The 17500-nt window shown below is 43.1% G+C and overlaps 1 protein-coding gene across 2 annotated transcripts in view; it reads right to left on the bottom strand.

Moving 5' to 3' along the window:
* The window catches only part of agap1 (ArfGAP with GTPase domain, ankyrin repeat and PH domain 1), a 174238-nt gene that overhangs the window by 14629 nt on the left and 142109 nt on the right, over positions 1-17500 (bottom strand). For both annotated transcript variants that reach the window (XM_076302927.1, XM_076302926.1), the window contains exons 14-16: positions 5296-5450; positions 4198-4288; positions 3516-3738 (exon numbers count right to left, since the gene is read on the bottom strand). In XM_076302927.1, coding sequence (XP_076159042.1) covers positions 3516-3738; positions 4198-4288; positions 5296-5450 — 469 coding nt within the window. The remainder of the gene's footprint in view (positions 1-3515; positions 3739-4197; positions 4289-5295; positions 5451-17500) is intronic.

The raw sequence follows: 17500 nt of genomic DNA, 5'->3' as shown, positions 1-17500 counted from the left end.
TCTTATTTTATAGTGTTCTTATATATGACAACTGTAGTCCATACATCTAAGAGCTCTTGCTCCTTCTTATTTTATAGTGTTCTTATATATGACAACTGTAGTCCATACATCTAAGAGCTCTTGCTCCTTCTTATTTTATAGTGTTCTTATATATGACAACTGTAGTCCATACATCTACATCTAAGAGCTCTTGCTCCTTCTTATTTTATAGTGTTCTTATATATGACAACTGTAGTCCATACATCTAAGAGCTCTTGCTCCTTCTTATTTTATAGTGTTCTTATATATGACAACTGTAGTCCATACATCTAAGAGCTCTTGCTCCTTCTTATTTTATAGTGTTCTTATATATGACAACTGTAGTCCATACATCTAAGAGCTCTTGCTCCTTCTTATTTTATAGTGTTCTTATATATGACAACTGTAGTCCATACATCTTCTTATATATGACAACTGTAGTCCATACATCTTCTTATATATGACAACTGTAGTCCATACATCTAAGAGCTCTTGCTCCTTCTTATTTTATAGTGTTCTTATATATGACAACTGTAGTCCATACATCTAAGAGCTCTTGCTCCTTCTTATTTTATAGTGTTCTTATATATGACAACTGTAGTCCATACATCTAAGAGCTCTTGCTCCTTCTTATTTTATAGTGTTCTTATATATGACAACTGTAGTCCATACATCTAAGAGCTCTTGCTCCTTCTTATTTTATAGTGTTCTTATATATGACAACTGTAGTCCATACATCTAAGAGCTCTTGCTCCTTCTTATTTTATAGTGTTCTTATATATGACAACTGTAGTCCATACATCTAAGAGCTCTTGCTCCTTCTTATTTTATAGTGTTCTTATATATGACAACTGTAGTCCATACATCTAAGAGCTCTTGCTCCTTCTTATTTTATAGTGTTCTTATATATGACAACTGTAGTCCATACATCTAAGAGCTCTTGCTCCTTCTTATTTTATAGTGTTCTTATATATGACAACTGTAGTCCATACATCTAAGAGCTCTTGCTCCTTCTTATTTTATAGTGTTCTTATATATGACAACTGTAGTCCATACATCTAAGAGCTCTTGCTCCTTCTTATTTTATAGTGTTCTTATATATGACAACTGTAGTCCATACATCTAAGAGCTCTTGCTCCTTCTTATTTTATAGTGTTCTTATATATGACAACTGTAGTCCATACATCTAAGAGCTCTTGCTCCTTCTGTCCGAAGAAACTGATTCAGGGGATACGGCACCCTCTCATGTCATTTGGGCTCTGGAGTCAAACAATATTACACTCACACACACACACACTCACAGGGATTCCTTCCCTGCACGTCCTTCTCATGTCAGAAACCTTCACCCATGTTCAAAGCCTGTGTCTAGCAGGTGAGCGTGAGCACACACACACACACAGACACCCGTGTCTAGCAGGTGAGCGTGAGCACACACACACGCCTGTGTCTAGCAGGTGAGCGTGAGCACACACACACACACACACACACACACACACACACACACACACACACACACACACACACACACACACACACACACACACACACACACACACACACACACACACACACACACACACACACACACACACACACACACACACACACACACACACACGCGCGCGCGCGCCCGTGTCTAGCAGGTGAGCTCCCTGGCCCTGGTGCTGTAGCCACTGCTGTGGTGGGCTGGAGTCGGCTGACAGCAGGCAGCCACTTAAGGAATGACACACTAAGTGCTATTGATGGTGATGAGGGGGATGGCAGGGGAGCATCGCCAAGCATCGCGGGGTTAATTGAGATAATATTGACCCCCTCCGTAATCTGCTTCCTGGACTCAGGGGGGGCTACATGCAACCAAACACTGTGCAGGAACAGGCTACAGGAGGAACAATAAATGCATTAGCGGACTGACAGCACAGTGCCGGGCAGCCACGGCCGATCCATAGGCAAAGATTTCCGCGTGGTGGGGGTAATTAAAAGGTGCTTGGGGTGAGTAATGAGGAGAGCGAGGGGCAGGAAGTCGATAGCGGTGCGGCAAGGGCCGGCTCTAATCTGTTATGATGGGCCAGTGGAGCAAGGGGCCAAAGCTGCCGATAATTACACAGCCCCGACTGCAACAAAGAGCCGCGGAGGCGAGGTGTGTGTGTGTGTGTGTGTGTGTGTATGAGTGAGTGAAAGTGAGGGGGTCAGAGGAGATATGTGTGCGTGCGTGTGTGAGTGGGCCAGAGGAGATATGTGTTTGTGTTTGTGTGTGTGTGTGTGTGTGTGTGTGTGTGTGTGAGTGTAAGAGAGAGGGGTGGGGGGGGGGGGGTCTGTTTGAGATGTTTGTTGAGAGAAATGTGTATTGTCACATTAACGCCACACTAGTTCCATCAAAGCTAAGTGAATGTTAATGTGATAAGTCTAGAGAGCAAATGGTATGTGTAGAACTGGGAGAGGGTGCGTTTCATTATAAAATGACATCATAGAGTTCAACGATCCCTTTCTGCACAATGCATTTCACAGCAGTGATTCCCAGCTAACTTAGTACGGTGGCCCACATGGCGATCGAGGCTTAGAGCAAAGTGAATATGTTTAGCAATTGTTTAGCCATGGGAAGAATTTACAGTAAAAACGGGAAGAGGAACCGCATTATCATAATGGAGACATTGATTGTTTCCCAGTTTTTTGTCTGTAGACTTGTTGAAAAAACCTCGGCTCTCAATACAAATTTGTATTAGAATCAAGCCCTTGAGTGCGCCTCTGCTTTTCTACTGTCACGCACCAGGCAAAACATCACAAACTTAAGGCGCAGACGCCGATTCGCCATTGCTCAAGAATTTACAGTAAAAACGGGAAGGGGAACCGCAAGCGGCTGCTGCATCCGTACCACATTTGGGCCCAAGTACCCGCGGGGTCTTGGGTATTGAATCTGACCAGTGGTCATTTCCCGATCCCACCCCATCTCCCTCTCTTACTCACTTCCTGTCACTCTTCACTATCTGATTAAAGGACAAAAAGGGTGAGAGGCCATTCACACCAGGAATGATAACGGCAAAATCAACAGAAAGCCAACGTCCACACGTATACTGATAGTGTGTGAGTGTGTGTGAGTGTGTGTGTGTGTGTGTGTGTGTGTGTGTGTGTGTGTGTGAGAGTGTGTGTGGCTGTAGTAGTCAGGTGCCTACCTGCTTGCATCAGGGGCAGGTTTGTTTGTGTGTGTGTGTGTGTGTGTGTGCGTGTGTGTGTGTGTGTGTGTGGCTGTAGTAGTCAGGTGCCTACCTGCTTGCATCAGGGGCAGGTTTGTTTGTGTGTGTGTGTGTGTGTGTGTGGCTGTAGTAGTCAGGTGCCTACTTGCTTGCATCAGGAGCAGGTTTGTTTGTGTGTGTGTGTGTGTGTGTGTGGCTGTAGTAGTCAGGTGCCTACTTTCTTGCATCAGGAGCAGGTTTGTTTGTGTGTGTGTGTGTGTGTGTGTGTGTGTGTGTGTGTGTATGGCTGTAGTAGAGTCAGGTGCCTACCTGCTTGCATCCGGGGCAGGTTTGAGGCGGCCCTGTGCGTTGCCCTCCCACACGCTGTTGGCCAGCTCGTTGCCGATGGAGGACATGACCTTGATCAGCTCCAGGGGCCATTCGTCCAGGTCCAGCGAGCGCACACGCGACAGGTGAGTGCCCAGGTTACGATGGATACCCGAACACTCAATACATATCAGTGCACCCAGGTTCAGACTAGCCCAGTCAGGGTCTGCAAGAGAGAACCAACAATCAACCAACCAACCAACCAACCAACCAACCAACCAACCAACCATCCATCCATTTCAGAATGCAGCACATATGGAACTGAGTATTGTAAATCCAAAGCAAACATTTAAGTGCTTATAGCATGTTTAAGTGTGTACAAAGCAAACACGTAAATGCTTATAGCATGTTTAAGTGTGTACAAAGCAAACGTGTAAATGCTTATAGCATGTTTAAGTGTGTACAAAGCAAACGTGTAAGTGCTTATAGCATGTTAAAGTGTGTACAAAGCAAACGCGTAAATGCTTATAGCATGTTTAAGTGTGTACAAAGCAAATGTGTAAGTGCTTATAGCATGTTTAAGTGTGTACAAAGCAAACGTGTAAGTGCTTATAGCATGTGTGTGTACAGGCAAATGGCTGATCAGTTGGAATGTACCACTAAGTACATTTGTGCGTCGACTTACTTTGTGCTTCACAGTCCACACAGCGGGAGTTTCCTCTCAGATTCCTGACTGACTGCAGAGCGATGGCTTCACTCTGACTGGTTAGACGTGACTGCGGTGAGCAAAAACACAGGGCTCGTAAAGCTAATGTTCTAACCCACACAGCAGCGTGCATCCTTATCCTGAACTGCAATTACGCTTTAAACATGCTACTTACAGTATTCATTTTTATAAACTACACATAATACACAGACACACTATAAACACCATCCCCTTCCAACACACACACACACGCACACACATACAAACAAAAACACACATGTGCACACACACATACACAGGATCACCTTTACATCAACCCCCACAGAAATGTAGATCAAGAGGGAAAAACAACATCAATAATACAAGAGAAATAAATAGAATTCAGGCTATACACACACAGACAGACACACACACACACACACACACACACACACACACACACACACACACACACACACAATTCAGATGATTGGCCAGGGCCTTAGGCATCAACAAATCGGAGAGGCCAGTGCTTTAGAGCACACAAGGAGCACAGAAGCAATGAGGGTATATTTCAGTTACAGTAATTGCCATTTGCAATTACTCAAATGGAGTGTGTGTGTGTGTGTGTGTGTGTGTCTGTCTGTCAGACCAATGGGTCAGTGTCAGATGAGTTGTGTGTGGAATTGTGAATGCTATCGACATGAACACGCTAGATAACAGTCTTAGGTATTGGTGCGGCCATCTGTTCCTGTCTAGCTTTACATGTATATGTCGTCTACCAACCTAAACTTGCGTCCTTCTTACACAAACCCTGGTTCATAACAGGACCATGTTTCCCTAGCTTGCTCTTAGTGCACAACTGGGGTTGTATAGCTGCAGATTAAGGGAGGACATTTAAAAAAAAAAATGAGATGTTTTTGATATTGGGACGATAACGTACAGTTAAAACGTGTAATTAAAACCCGACTTGTTGATCATGGTTTGGAAAATGTTTTGCTGTTTATTTTCCCCCTCACGTTTGCTTGCACGGACAGATAGAGTTGGGAGAATATGTTGCGGTGTTTGTAGATTGCAGTCATGTGTTTTTGGAGGTACCTTGTTCTTGCTGCTTTCGCAGGACTGCAGGCTGGCCAGGATCTGGCTCTCCACTGCCTGGACCCAGGCGTCCCTTTCTTCATAAGAGGTCGCCTCAAAGTGCCAGGTCTGCCCAGTCAGCGAAACGATGATAAACTCAAAGTTTTCTTCTTGCTCTGGAAACAGAAGAGAAGCAGGCCTTGAGTGAGCTGGGCAGTCCTTACTCTCTGTTTTCTCCAACATACGCTTGTGTTTTTCCTATGAAGTGTGTTGTTCGGAATAACACTGGTTATAAACAAACAATTGCTATTTAAACATTTCAATTCAAAACTAAACGACCATAGACCTAACACAAGTCTTTTCGATACTACACTAAATCCAAACTAGATGTACCGCAGAGCGGTACAAAATATGACCGCCGCCCAGTCCAGCACATTTTTTCCACAAAAAGAAATCACGCTGAAAGGCCTATATGATTCTAACTGTCTCACTAAATTGCATTATCCACACTCAATTCTCACTGGTATCTGCTAGACAACAAGTACCAAAACATGATTAGTTCATAGATTTCACATGTAAAATTCATTTTATACAACCCCACCTCCATCTTGCCTGTTCATAATTATGAGAAATTCTTGATTGTTTGTGTTATGTTTATGTTATGTGTGTGGGTGTGTGTGTGTGTGTGAGTGTGTGTGTGTGTGTGTGTGTGTGTGTGTGTGCGTGCCTGCGTATGTGCCTGTGCATGGAAGCGTACATATGTCTACTGTGTGAGTATGTGTCATGATTACTGTGAATGTGTGTGTGTGTGTGTATCTGTTTGTGCACATGTGTGCACATGAACTGGGTTAACATGACCCCTGGAGGCAAATATACGGAAAAAATGGTCATCCTAGGCCCTACAGTTCTCAAGATATTCACAGAGAACTGTGTCTGGCCTACCCTCCTTTCGGGGGGTCCAGTCCAGCGGGGGGGCTACAGATCAAAACGAAAAATGACGGTTCCATGCTATCCATGTGGGGGTACATGCCCACCAAGTTTTGTGTACCCCGGTCTTTCAGTGTCCCGGGAATCCTTGTTGGTGTACGTCACTAAATGTACACATAAATTATTTTATTGTAAGGCCCCCCATGAACGAAAGTACACAAAACTTGGCATGCATTCGGAGGGTGTCATAATGATCCTACACTTTCAATTTCGTGCAGTTTTGACCATGTCAGCCAGAGATATTGTGATGAAAACACCAAAATTTTTGCTTTTTAATTTTTAACTAGGTGGCGCTATACATGAAATAAGTGGTAATGGGATGGGTTGACATGGCCCCTTGAGATCAACATACAAAAAAAAGGTGGACCTCCTAGGCCCTACGGTTCTCGAGATATTCACAGAAAACTGTCTCCGGCCACCTACAGGCCAGTTGGTGTATAGTAACATAAATTAATTTATTGTGTGGCCCCCCATGAACGGAATTCCACGAAACTTGGCGTGCATTCAGAGGGTGTCATAATGATCCTACACTTCCAATTTCGTGCAGTTTTGACTATGTTAGGTCACAGATACCTGCGATTACAACACCTCATTTTTACTTTTTTGTGTTTAACTAGGTGGCGCTATACATGAAATGAGTGGTTATGAAATGGGTTGACATGGCCCCTAGAGATCAACATACAAAAAAAAAAAGGTCCTCCTAAACCTTACGGTTCTCGAGATATTCACAGAAAACTGTGTCTGCCCTACCCTCCTTTCGGGGGGTGCAGTCCAGCGGGGGGGCTACAGATCAAAACGAAAAACGATGGTTCCATGCTATCCATATGGGGTAACATGCCCACCAAGTTTCGTCTACCCCGGTCTTTCAGTGTCCCGGGAATCATTGACAGAAATTTGGACATGCGAAAAAGAAAAAAAAAAAAAAAAAAAAAATCTGACTAAACCTATATGACCGCCGCTTCGCTGCGCGGCGGTCATAATAATGCACCAAAGCACCATTACAGCAAATTGCTGAACCACTTTATGAATATGTCCCACTAACAGTGGCGATCTTCATTCTGGAATGTCCACTTGAAAATGTGCTGCACTCAAGGTGAAATGGATGTATTCTTACTAGGTCATCGTGCAGCTGCAGCCAAGAGTTGCTGTACTATAGTGGATAAAAGATCGTAAAGCTCAAACAGTCACTGTTTTTGGGAATCTCATTAAAAGTGCATTGAAAGGTAACTACAGTGAGTGGTGTTTTATATGCTTTTTCATATTGCACTGCCTTGAGTCCAGCACCTACACGCTGTGATGTGTGCACCGGTTTGACCATTTTGTGAATGCAAGACCTCAAATCAGCACACAAATGCTTTTAAGTCACTTCACAAAATCTACTTAGAGTCCAGGGATTAAAGTGAAAAAAAATAGTTTGATTGAATTTTTTTAAGGCCATAAAGGCCCATTCACACCAAGAACGAGAACGATAACAATAACTATAAATAAATATCGATCTCGTTAATATTAATGACGATTTTCACAACGATAAAATGCTTATAGCCAATCAGAACCCATCGAATTCTAGCCGTCACATTCATTAACACAAGGAGAGACTTTGTTTATCGTTGTTCAGTGTGAACGCTTTTATCGTTATGGTTATAGTTATCATTATCGTTATCGTTCTTGGTGTGAATGGTCATACATTGTTCATATCTATCTATAGAGATAGCATCCCTTTTGCGGTCGCGACCTATTGATTTTTAATGTACAAAAAGATGCAAACAGCAAAGTAAAGGGAGTATTCACCTTATTCACACGGCGGCCATTGTTTAAACCAAAACGAGGCTACAGGGTACACTTACTATATAATTAATACCACCTACAGGTGAATGCATTAGGGGTGTAACGGTTCATGTATTCGTATTGAACCGAAACGGTACGGGCGTCACGGTTCGGTGCATGAATTTACACGGAGAATACACGGTATAAAATCGTGTGCGGATTAATTAATGTCATGCGCAATTACTGTTAAGTAGCGAGAGTTACGGGAGTTCTTTAGCGACACCTAACGCTAATCTGTAGTCTCGCTTTAGCTCTGATCGCCTATGTTTTTTTTTGTCAGGTCGTCGGTCGAGTCCGTCAGTCATTAGCAGCACTAAGGTTAGACCTACAAGAGTTAGAGGATCCGCTGGTCTCTTTAAGATCGCAAGTTTGAGAACTTCAGTTACAGTAATGTTAGTACAGGCGAAAGAGTGGTGGATAAGATGAAACTGTGTGTCGGCGTTGTTCAGCATTGGGTATGTGAGTGGAAAAAATGCTACACATATTCGAAGCCATCACCCAGATGATGTAGGCTACCAATCACTGAAACGAGGGGAAAACAACTTCCCCTGCGCTTCAGCAGCGTTTGGATACACATACAAATAGGGCCAAAACCTATGGCTTAAATTAAATGATTTCGTAATGACAGAAAGCTATGTAAATCGCGTGGTAATTACCTTTATGTTGGGGTAACTTGTAACTTCTCACATGAGGAGCTGGTAGTGTTAAGTGCATAGACAGTAAAATAAAGTGACAACGCTAACCAGGCTAATAAACAAACCATGCTACGGTGAGTTAATGTCAAAGGGCAAAGTCACGTGACTTCTAGTTGTAGTCTGTTTATGAAATGAAAGGAGCAATTTCATTTAAAAAAAAAGGCAAAATAGTGTGATATTTTCACAGTTAGTAGGCTAGATTATTACTTTACACACAATGAAAAATATTGAGGCAAATTGTAGACCCTTCCATATACAACTAAACACAGATGTTGAAGGTCTTGCTTAAGTGGATTTTTAAAAATAATTTTCTATGTAATTTGCACTTTCAGAAATAAGAGATGCTGTAGGCCTATTTTCAGTTTTATAGCTTATTGTCTTATTTTGTTTACAAGTTACAGATGGAGTCTGGGTACTTATTGTACTGTTTAGCCTACATCTTACACACTTCAGGCTGTTGCAGATAGCTCAGGGAAGAGACTGTATGACACTAGGTGGTACAGCCTGAGACATGCACAAAACAAAACGCTTTCTCCATTTTTGTTTTGCTTTTCCCTCCATTGTACCGAACTCGTACCGAACCGTGATGTCCGAACCGAGGTCTGAACCGAACCGTGACTTCTGTGTACCGTTACACCCCTAGAATGCATAGAACATAACAATCCTATGGTTTGTGTACCCTGTAGCCTCGTTTTAGCAGCCAATGGCCGCCATGTGAATAAGGCGAATTGAGAGTGTTTTTGATTGAGATTGAGTTTTCCTGATGAACAAAACAATATTTCAGTACCATCCCTGACCATTGCTGACAAGCCATTGCCGTTCTTTTCTACTGCAGCAATATTGTAAGGGCTTTAACTTACACTCTTATTTAATTACTTCAGGCCAAAAGTGTTTAAAGGGGAGATTTTTTTCTTTTCTTGTTAATATGCAATTCAACACCAAGTAAAATCTATAAAATCAAGTTTGCAAGACTTCCCATTTCCTCATCAAAGTAATGAATCAGAACATTCGAGATATTGTTCATATTTCCATTTGTTGCCTCATCCGCATTTAATGAAAACGTGGTAATTTTGAGTTTTACAGACAACTCAGATATCCAATGAGCAGCAATACTGTGTGTGCTCATGCAGGAGGTCTGCGCATTTGATAACGACAATCTGGAGAGGGCGCTTTTGTCTTCAGCATCAGATTGTATAAGGTTGACAAGAGGTTGCGATATGGTGAGGGACAGGTCGTGTTGCGCTATAAAAGAACATGCGTAGCCTACTTTATGAGCGCAAAAACTGTCAGCCATAGATAAACGTAGTTTGTAGTTCTCCCCCGTTTCCAACAGCCGCCCATCTCCATTTATTTTTTAACTTATGACACCTGTGCCTTCCTTTAGCAACAACGCATCCATGACAGCTAGTGGCCTTGCCAAATAGACGCACACAAATCATGACGCTAATATGCGAGGTTCTGGTTGGCCTACTGGTCATGGTTTTGTGCTACAAATTAATAATATTTTATAGCAAAGTTTAAAGTTGACTATTTTAATTGCATGGTTATTTTTTGTCAACATACACTCACAACCTACTGTCGTTAAATGTGAAGGCCTAAGCAAAATAGGCTACAAGGCTGTCTGTGCGTCACAAACACGACTGACCCCCTTACTCAACAGTTCGCGATGATGACAGTATTATTATTTTATGTTAACACGCTCAGTCAAAACCTTCCGCAAAACCTACCGCAAATTGTGAAAAACATTGTTGTACATGTCATAACACAGTGTTTTTCAACCACTGTGCCGGGGCACACTAATGTGCCGTGAGAGATCATTAGGTGTGCCGCAGAAAATTACCCAAATGTCACTCACTGGTCCAGAAAAGCAACTGTTGCATTAAAGAATTTATAACCACATGCTCTCATTGATTGTATGATTGCACTATTTGTGGTATGCAGGCATTGTACAACGGGGGCCCCATATCCAGTATTCACAGAATCATCACATATCCAGTTCATAACAACAATTAAATTAGATATAGTCACCTACAAATGAAACAGAGGGCGCTTGTTTTATTGAGCAGGTCTTGCATAGAAGCCATAATAAGGCCATATCTGTGTATTATTTGAAATTTTAGGCTATAGTATGTTTATTTTTTCTTCACACAGAATGTTAGTGTGCCGTGGCACAAAAAAGGTTGAAAAACACTGTCATAACAGACGGGATAATAAATTGCATAGGCTACGGTTTATATTTTCGTCGCTTCCTTTACACATATTATTAGTTGCATTGATTAAAAACTGTAACAATAATAGGTTACATCGGGTGGCATTGCAGGCTGTCTGTTCAAGTCATAGCGACACCCAAAATGTATGACTTCCACTGACAAGAGTTTGCAAGAAATTGTCTACATTGATGCACGGAAAGAACACAGCCTACGCCTCTTCTCCAAATTCGCACATGGGCTCACAATGTATCATATCTAAAAAAGTTAAACGGATTGGCCAACCTCATCACCTGTCTCGATTGTGTCACTATAATCCAACTTTTAGACCGTTAGTCATTCAGACGTGTTCTTTTTTTTTAAGCAAACGCCCCAGGCCAATGAGACAAGCGTGTAGCTACAACATCTAAACAAAGCGAAACTCATGGCTGACGTATCTTCTTGAGCGGTCACTGATTGAGACACTATTAGGTCTTTAAACATTTACCATCACACACATTAATTCATCGGACCTAATATTTGTAGTTGCCTTAAAAAAAGGAAAAGAAAAGGTGATAGTCCCCCCCCCTCATATTTATTTCTCATCAGATCTGCATCTCAAATATGGCATTTCTAAAATCAAATTGACGGAAATCCGTCCTACGACGGAGAACTTTAATCCTTGACTTAGAGACACACCAACTGTTTGGGAAAGTAGGCTAACTGGTGGATGGCAAATGGGCCAATTTCCCAAAATGCCGGTGTGTTCCTTTAAATGATTTCATCTCTTGTGGTGTGAGCTCCTGCACTGCAGCCTTGCTCCAGCCTCACAAGCACCATTGCCCTGCTGAGCACCTGTTAGCTGCAGGACATGCCCCGCCACTCCAACGCACTCTGCCCCTGAGACCCCAACCATAACCCCCGAAATCACAACCCTAGCTTTGGCTCTACTGATCAGGATGCCTCAGTAATTCACAGCGGCTCTAGGGAGGGTCAATCGGACATAGTCAGACCACTTTTAGGGGTGAGCTGACCCCCCACCCCCCCCCCACGCCACAGGTTAATGGACCAATCAGGAGTCAATTAGGGGAAAGAATGACTCTTGGAGGTGGGGAGAGTTGACTCCGGAACTCTGGAATTACCGAGACAGGAAGGGGAGGGGTCGAGGAGGTTCAGGGTCACATTTGTAAATTATTACGAACAAAAGGGGGTTAGATCGGCTGGGTGGGGGTTGGGGTTGGGGGGGGGGGGGGCTACCCCACCACAGATGACTCAGGGTGTGCAGGGTGTGCAGTGTGTGCGCTGTGTGCGTTGTGTGCGCTGTGTGCGTTGTGTGTGCGTTGTGTGCGCTGTGTGCAGTGCCCACGGTGGGGGGGGGGGCCTTCAAAGCAGGAGCCCCCTGAAACTCAACCTCTCTGACCAGGGGGGAGATCAGACACTCTCTGGGCTCTGTTTATAATTTACTCAGTGGTGCAGGGTGGCTAGGCAATTACATAATGAAGACGCAATCAGACACCCCCCCCCACCCCCCCGAGCTTCCCGTGCAGAAAAAGGGGCTCTGTGCCACAGCGACTGGAGCACAGGTGTGCTGGTGTGCTGTAAGGTTGGCCGGGAGGGCAGCCGTGTCAACTTTCATGAAGTGAAGCAGGGTGGTTCAAAAGATTGTGAGATTGTGAGCATTAACGCTAAGAGATATATCAGATTTGCGTAATCAGAGTAATTTCATGTATACACAGATGAGGCGTTTAATTCCTTGTGCTCTAGTTAGGGGATTTCCTATAGCGACCAATCAACAACCAAACTCATTTTAACATCAAAAACAAAAAAATCACAAACAAAGCATCAAAAACATCATCAACAGACAGTATTGTTACTGATAGCAAACTACCACCACATACTCCTCAGAAACCAAGTCCATACTGAAGACTTACTGTCTCTTCATATTTCAAAATGCACGGCCATTATAGAGTCGAATTCACCTTCTCTCTGATGTTTTAAAGTGTCTTTTAAAGTGAAGAAAGAGGGGAGAGGTGCCCTGGTCTGATGAAGCAGCTCCCACAAGTTAAACCAGTGGTTAACACACACACACACACACACACACACACACACACACACACACACACCCCATTTCCTTTTCCTCAGCAGATCATTTGGCTAATTGGGATCCTCTATGATGAGCTGTGCTGTGGGTCGCCCTGGGCGATCAGCCCCCTCCTCAGACTGCCATGAAAGACCCCTGTGTTTAAATCTATGAATCTAAACCTATGGTTTAAGCACAGCTTCTGAAATGGGCAATGATGAGCTTCAGTGAGCTACTCAAAACTTCAAAGTTTCAAATCTGAAGAATGGGCTTCACTGTCTCCTCATGAAGAGCCACGAGCAGATGTCTTTAGTACATCACATCCTTGTGTTACAAATGCATTCTTACACCAGCTTAAAATTAAGCATGTATTTAGGGGGTCATTCTATAATTCGAGGTACATTTCACATCAACAATATAAACATTTTGTAATTTTCCAAAAAATATGTTTTGAAAAATAATGCAAATTATGACAATATTTCACAATTAACAATGGTTGATATATATTTTAGACCCAATTTATGACCCAATTTTAATGACTCCCATCAATCTTTTTGTGTTTTAATTAATCCATTAACTCTTATAATTATATATATGTTATGTCTATTTTTTGTATTATGTGAAATTTCAGTATTGAAAAAAATATTCCTTTTATTTGTCTCAATGTTTTTGTCAACTCTGTTATCCCTTATAAAACTGTATAAAATCCACAAAGATTTTTAATATAAAGCATAATGCCTGCTCTGAGAGATGTCACTTCCTCTGGTAGGATATTTCGAATAGGCAGTGAGGAATGCTCTATCTTCTCTCATTTTTGCACAAAATGTTGAGGATACACCAACAGTAGATTAATTATTCGTCAACTCTGTTATTGTGATACTGGAGTGAATTTCTCGCTCATTAAAACAAAACAGTAATATGATTAAAATCCATTAAATTCTGGTTTCATACATGCCATGTGGTAGCTACTGTAGTTTGAGTTAGCATGTAGAGTATTCCCACAAAATGATGGGGAATGTCAACTCTGTTATTGTCACTGCGGTCACTGGATTTCACAGATAAATGATAACAGAGTTGACAGACAGAGCTGTCAGACTTGAGCTGTTATTCTACACTTGAAATGTACCCCGAATTATAGAATGACCCTGTTACTGCTGTTCTATAGCCCCTTAAAAAGCTTTATTTCTAATACTGACGTATGGCAGAGTGTTCCTGGGAGTCAATATAAAGACAGTTCCAATGACTGAATGCTTTGTGATATTTTGTTTACAGCAAATCTGTAGGCATTCCTGGAACTCTATGGATTCACTCTACAGAGGCACTTGCTAACACGCTCCAAACCAATTCCTACATGACCCAACCTAGGCTTAGGTACAATGGAAATTAAAATAGCAGTTAATCCAATGGATCTCGACTGTGTGTGTAAAAAAAAAAAGAAAGCAAGCAGAAAACAGGTAGAGTAGATAGATCGGTATCGAATTAGTGTTTTCCCTGCAGTGCAGTGCTGCTATAGGTTGTACACGTGAGGAGTCACTGGAGCGTCCCATCTGAGATAGGGGCCCACCCCTCTCCACATACACACACACACACACACACACACACACACACACACACACACACACACACACACACACACACACACACACACACACACACAGAGCCCCTGGGGGTCAGGAGCAGTGTTCTCATCATAATTAAATTCCCTCGGCTTTTTCTTTTTTGGAGGGTGGAGGGGGAATGGAGGGTGGTTATTTGATAATTATGGAGACCAACAGTCCAGAAAGGCGGTGATGCCAGGGTATAAATTAAAGCAGTCTCTCTCTCTCTCCCTCCCTCCCTCCCTCTCTCTCTCTTTCTTTCTCTCTCCCTCTCTTTAAATATCCCTCTCCCTCTCTCTACTCCTCCCTCTCTGTACAGGCCAGTGTGGCGAGTAATGAATGGGAAATAAGAAAGCATCGCGGTGCAAGAGTGCACTGCAGGCCTGGGTGATGGGTGGATGGTGACCTCCTTCATCTTCCATCAGCACAATCGCAAGACTGGGCCTATAGTGTGCTGCCCAGACGGGCAATGGGCAAAGTCCATTCACCACACCAAACTCACAAACCCTGTGTATCAACTTTATAAGCAAGGCAAGGCAAGTTTATTTACACAGCGTATTTCATACACAGGGGTAATTCAATGTGCTTCGAATCATCTTCAAACAGTATCAGCTTTGCCATCGGTCTCAAGAGTTGACAGTTCTCTGTGCAACCTCCACCTCTTAAAACTCACAGGAGTTCAGAGTTCATTTGTGTGATCTGATCTCTATTTTGTTACATTTTTTGTCAAGACCATAGCCAGGACTGAGCCTGCAAGGTCTTGTGGAATATGGCTAATTCGGTTAGAGTTTAGTGATTATCCCACCCTGAGCAGACACCAGGAGACCCAGACTCTATGTGTGGCTGCTAATTCGTGTCCTTTAGAATGTGTGTTCTGAGTGTTTCAATCTGTATTTGACACAAGTGACATTTATGATTTTAGGGGCACACACTCAGTCATGATTGCATGCACCCGAACGCTACCAACTCACTCTCTTCATTCTCCTCTTCATAATTACAAACACACACACACACACACACACACACACAGGCTTCTCGCCATCTGGCCAACACTCAGTGTGATATCAGAGGCAATTTGTGAACTCTGACACAAGCAACCTTTAACAGCAAGAAACACACACACACACACACCATTCACAGGCTCAGGGGGGGCATGCAGAGAATGTGTGTCTGTGTGTGTCTCTGTGTGTGTGTGTGTGTGTGTGTGGTGTGAGGGGGGGGGGGGGGTGTTACTGTGAGTGGTGCTGAGAGGCCAGGGAACACAAATTAACAGCCTTAAATGTCAAAGCACACAATATTGCTCAGGGACACAGGTCATTACTCGGCATATTATTTGCACCCTTTTACAACATTAATAACCTGGAAAATAATACATGAATTGCTTACATCCATTAAAAGAAATGCGCATTTATATCAAACAAGTCAATAACAGCGAGGGGGAGGGAAAAGACGTCGAGAGAGGGGAGTGTGATGTTGCGTGATGTTCTCAGTTTCATTTCCCAGAACACAAGAGACTATTATGCCACGCATGGAGGAGACTCACAGCCAGAGATCACAGTTTCACACCAAAATAGGATACACACACACACACCCACACACACGCACACACTTCCAAACACAGGAGATTATTACACCACTCACAGGTCAGTCAGCATTCACAATTTCACACCAAAACATACAGTTTAGAAGCATAACCAAAACCACACACACAAACAAGCTGACAAACCAAACGCCACCGTCATGGCACATGTCACAAGCATGCTCCAGGCAAACAGATCTGAGTGTGTAAGTAAGGTGTGTGTTTCATACACTCCAGAGAAAATGTGGGGTTGGACAAGTCAGAGAGGAGAAGAAGGGAGCGAGGGAGGGAGGGATGGGGGTGGGCAGGACGTTGGAGTTCATAGTTCAGACAATGACATTCAGTGGCAGCATGTGCTCATTCAGATCCACAGAAAGATAGCAAGAGCACTCAGGCACTGCACCAGCAAGACCCCCCCCCCCACACACACACACATACTGTACACACACACACACACACACACACACACAGGTCTCCTTCTCCCAGAGCAAGGCACGTCTGCAGTCTGGGGGGGGGGGGGCGGTGGGTGGTTGGGTGATTGGGGGGTGAATTAGTTACCTTCTGCGTTGAAACTGTTGTTGTAAATGTTGCGCAGACTACCAACGCGATTTAGTTTCCACACTTTACGTTTGGCTGCGTCCCGCCAGCAGAAAAAGAAAGGAGCAGAACAGACCAAAGAAACAAGATGACAGGCGGGAGGAAAAGCTCGACAGCGCGACACAAACAAACAGGACAAATACAAACAGAAAAAAATGAGCAGAAAGAAAGACCGTGAAAAGGAGAATTTAGGATCGATCGTTCAAGAACAGCGTGATAGTGAAAAAGGAGAATTTAGGATTGTTTAAGAGCAGCGTGATAGTGAAAAAGGAGAATTTAGGATTGTTTAAGAACAGGAAGACAGTGAAAAAGGAGAATTTAGGATTGTTCAAGAACAGCGTGATAGTGAAAAAGGAGTATTTAGGATTGTTTAAGAACAGCGTGATGGTGAAAAGGAGAATTTAGGATTGTTTAAGAGCAGCAAGGTAGTGAAAAAGGAGAATTTAGGATTGTTTAAGAGCAGCAAGGTAGTGAAAAGGAGAATTTAGGATGGTTTAAGAACAGCAAGGAAGCATTCAGAAGCAGAGAAATGGGAGAGAACAGAGGTTGGGAGCTTGCTTGAACAGAGGTGCAAGCGCAAATCAAAAACTTGGCAAAAGAATAGAAGCAAAACAAGGCGGGAGAAACGGCTAATTCTTAATTGTGTGTATGTCGGAGTATTTATGTAGCCGTTTTCAATG

This window comes from Alosa pseudoharengus, unplaced genomic scaffold, assembly GCF_046254945.1.
Source record: "Alosa pseudoharengus isolate Yale_2024_CS ecotype anadromous, Long Island Sound unplaced genomic scaffold, YU_APseudo_1.1 YU_APseudo_1.1_scf_24, whole genome shotgun sequence".
Lineage (NCBI taxonomy): Eukaryota > Metazoa > Chordata > Actinopteri > Clupeiformes > Clupeidae > Alosa > Alosa pseudoharengus.
Note: the sequence above shows the minus strand (reverse complement) of the source record. Positions and strands in the feature narration are given on the sequence as shown.